This window comes from Vigna radiata, chromosome 8, assembly GCF_000741045.1.
Source record: "Vigna radiata var. radiata cultivar VC1973A chromosome 8, Vradiata_ver6, whole genome shotgun sequence".
NCBI lineage: Eukaryota > Viridiplantae > Streptophyta > Magnoliopsida > Fabales > Fabaceae > Vigna > Vigna radiata.
Window position 1 is genome coordinate 9,678,781 of NC_028358.1, and position 4,143 is coordinate 9,682,923.

Sequence of the window (4,143 nt, forward strand, 5' to 3'; positions counted from 1 at the left end):
CTAACTTGCAGGTCGTCGCCCATTCAGGTGTGAGAGGAGATCGATCGGTTCGAGTTCTGTCTTGGGTCCTACATCCAAAACATTTTGGCACCCACCGTGGGGCCCGAAGATCTAACTGTAACCCGAACACAATCACAATGGCAGGAGAGGTACCATTGCAGCGACAGATGCAGGAAATGCAGGCGGAGATGGCGACCATGAGGGCTGAACGGGTCGATCGAGCTACTGAGGAAGGTGGACCTTCCATTCAATCAGTGAATGTCGAAATGGTGAACTCGGAAAGTGATGACGGGGATAATCCTCCAGTACAGGGGGTGGAGGTTAGAGGAGATCAGAACCCTGCAGTCGGTGCGAGGGGGGGTAGGGCGAACGGTAGAGGAAGAGGGCGAGGAGAGAGGGGAAGGGGACGAGGTAGATGAAGAGGAAGACGTGGGGAGCTGGAAAATTTCGATGAGGTGGTTCATAATGACAGGGAGAGACAAAACGAACGAGGGGAGGGGATTCATGACCAAGGGGAACAAAATCATGACCAGGCCGAGGGACTCCATCCCTTTACACCCCAGGTTATGAGGGCCATTATACCGGAAAACAAGATGTTACCCCCGCTGGACAAGTATGGAGGTTTGTCTGACCCAATTAAGCACCTTCGACCGTTCGTAGATTCTATGGTTGTGTATTCGACTGATGAATTAGTGTGGTGTCGGGTTTTTTCCTTGTCATTAAAGGAGGAAGCCTTGGACTGGTTCCATTCGTTACCACCGGCCACCATTGATAGTTTTACTACATTACGGCAAATGTTCAGCCAGCAATACGCCTCAAGCAAAACCCCCGGGATAACGTATACTGCACTGGTGAGGATGAGACAAGGGAGAGATGAGTCTCTCAAGATGTTCATGGATCGGTTTAATCGCACAGCTAGGCAAGTGAGAAATGCTGATCAGAGATTGATCGTGGGCGCGTTGACAGCAGCGTTGAGACCAGGACCATTTTTTTATTATCTCCACGCTGAAGAACCTCAGAGTATGAAGGAGTTGCAGGACAGGCTGGCAAGTTTTATTAGAATTGAGGAAGGGCGAGCTCATCAAAGAGGAAGAGAGGAAGGAGAGTCACAGGCAAGGATGAACAGAGAGAGGGATGTAAAGCAGACGGTTGGGAGAGTTGTTAGGGGGACGTAGCGTAGGTGGGGAAATCAAACAAGGGTGCAACAATATATGCACCACACACCCCTAAACCTTCCTCGGGCTCGCATGTTGGATGAAGCTTTAAGAGCAGACTTGATGACCATAGTCCAAGCGCCGACCCCACCAGGTGCTGATGAGAGCAAGTACTGCCGGTATCATCAGAATAGAGGGCATACGAAAGAAGATTGTGTCACGTTGAAGGATAAGTTGGAAACTCTTGTTCAGGCAGGACATTTGCGGAGATTCGTCTAATGACAGAAAGGGCCCTCTTCGAGCACCACCGACAGACCTAGGGCGAGGAATAACCTATCTAGGGGAAATCATCATTCAAACCGTGACCGAAGCAGAAGTAGAAGCCCTAACCGAACGGTAAGGGGTGTTATCAACACCATTTCAGGAGGATTTGCGGGGGGTGGTTCGACCTCGGCGGCCAGAAAAAGGCATTTGAGAAGTCTGCATAGCATTAGCCGAACGGGGTGATCGAAAAGATCTATGCCCTCAATTACATTTTCCGATCAAGATTTCCATGCCCCAGATCTAGATCAAGACGATCCTATGGTTATAACGGCTATGATCGCTCGGTACTAGGTTGGAAAGGTTTTGATAGATCAAGGGAGTTCAGCCAACATATTATATTGGAAGACGTTTAAACGCATGGAAATTTCAGAGGATGCTATCATGTCGTTTAATGAGTAGATTGTAGGGTTCGTAGGAGAAAGGGTGGACACGAGTGGGTATGTAGATCTGAGGAAAAGTCTGGGTACTGACAGCAAGGCCAGGGAGATTAAGATTCGTTTCTTGTTGGTGGAAGCAGAAACTTCTTACAGTGTCCTTTTGGGAAGGCCATGCTTGAATGCTTTCGGGGCCATTGTCTCAACCCCTCACTTGACGTTGAAATACCCAACAGACGATGGTGAAGTCCATACCGTTCGGGCAGACTAGAAGATGGCTCGGGAGTGCTACGCAGTGGGATTAAGGGTGAAACCACGAGCATCTGAGTTGTCGCGTAACAAGTCTGAGGTGGCCATGATGGAACTAGATCTGAGGTCCCCTTTGGAGGAACGAGTGGAACTAGTGGGAGGGGTGCAGGCGTTCGGTATTGGAGCAAAAGAGGGACAGTCCACCATGATGGGGAGTAACTTGACTGCCGACCAGGTAGAGGCCATTGGGAGTGTGTTATTGAGGAATAGAGATTTATTTGCATGAACGGCCGAAGATATGCCTGGCATCCATCCAGACGTGATATCCCATAAGTTGTCATTGTTCAAAGATGCCCGGCCGGTGGCCCAAAAGAAGAGAAAGTTGGGTGAAGAAAAGAGGAAAGCGGTAGATGAAGAGGTTGAAAAGCTATTAGAGGCAGGTTTCATTCAGAAGGTCAAGTACACCACGTGGTTGTCCAATGTAGTTATGGTGAAGAAATCGAATGGGAAATGGAGAATGTGCACAGATTTCACCGATTTGAACAAGGCATGTCCAAAAGACACGTATCCTCTCCCAAGTATAAATGGCCTAGTAGATGGGGTGTCGGGGTATGAGATACTAAGCTTTCTGGATGCGTATTCGGGGTACAACCAAATCCCGATGTATCAGCCGGACAGGGAAAAAACAGCGTTCATCACCGAACGATCCAACTATTGTTACAACGTCATGTCGTTCGGTCTAAAGAATGCAGGGGCAACGTATCAGCGATTAATGGATAAGGTATTCCAGGACCAAATCGGGCGGTGCATGGAGGTGTATGTGGAGGACATGGTGATACGTAGTAGACATGGGGGCGGTCGGTCGCTTAGGGCACGAGCTTTAAGGGCGGGATTCTACTGGACGACAATGGAGAAGGATTGTCAAGCCTTCGTTCAAAAATGCGTGGCATGTCAAAAGTTCGGTAACATTATTCACGAACCAACTACACAATTGATCGGTCTTATATCCCCTTGACCCTTCGCTCAATGGGGAATGGACATTGTAGGACCATTCCCGACTGGGCGAGCGCAGCTGAAGTTCCTTTTGGTGGCAATTGATTATTTCACCAAGTGGGTCGAAGCCGAACCCTTAGCTCGGATAACCGCAGCACAGGTACAGAAGTTCGTGTGGAAATTAATTTGTAGGTTCGGTATTCTAAAACTCCTGATCACAGACAATGGACGACAATTCGTGGATAGAAAACATGTTGCGTTTTACAAAGAATTAGGTATTACCCTTTTGACAAGTTCAGTAGAGCACCCCCAGACGAACGGGCAGGCCGAAGCCATGAATAAGATCATAGTTCAGGAGCTCAAGAAAAAGTTAGGTGAAGCTAAAGGAGCATGGGTTGACGAACTTCCCCAAGTGTTGTGGGGATACCAATGCTCCCCTCATAGCGCAACAGGGGAATCCCCGTTCAACCTCACATATGGAACGGATGCTAGGTTGCCTGTTGAAGTGGGTGGTGATGCGCTAAGAAGACATGTTGTCGATATGCATGAGAATGAGGAGTCTTTGAGGAGTAACCTGGACGTCCTGTCCGAAAGGAGGGAGATGACAGCCGTTCGGGTGGAAGCACAGAAAAGGTTGATAGCCCGAAGACATAACACCAAAGTCAAGCCAAAACAATTCCTGGAAGGGGACTTGGTTTGGCGAAGAACGGCTGAAGCACGCAAGAATACCGCCCATGGAAAGCTTGCAGCTAACTGGGAAGGACAGTTCAGAGTCAAGGAGAATTTACACAACGGAGCATATCGTCTTGAATCTCTGGACGGGAGGATCATTCCCAACACTTGGAATATCTCGCACTTAAAATTCTATTTTAGTTTACCGTTGTATGAATTCTATATCCGTGCATGATTTATGAAATAAACAGCACCTTTGATTTTGATAAATTGTGTTTTCATCGATCGGCGTATAAGGGTGACTAGTCATATAAATGACTTTATTTATTAAGGTGGTCACGCTATTGACCACCGTTCGGCGCATAAGGATGGCAAGT

The 4,143-nt window shown here is 48.2% G+C and overlaps 1 protein-coding gene across 1 annotated transcript; it reads left to right on the top strand.

The window, feature by feature from the left end:
* Positions 1 to 566: 566 nt before the first annotated feature.
* LOC106770197 lies at positions 567 to 1,175 on the top strand. The gene has a single exon (XM_014656021.1). The coding sequence runs from the start codon at positions 567 to 569 to the stop codon at positions 1,173 to 1,175; it is 609 nt and encodes a 202-aa protein (XP_014511507.1).
* The last annotated feature ends 2,968 nt before the right edge of the window (positions 1,176 to 4,143 follow it).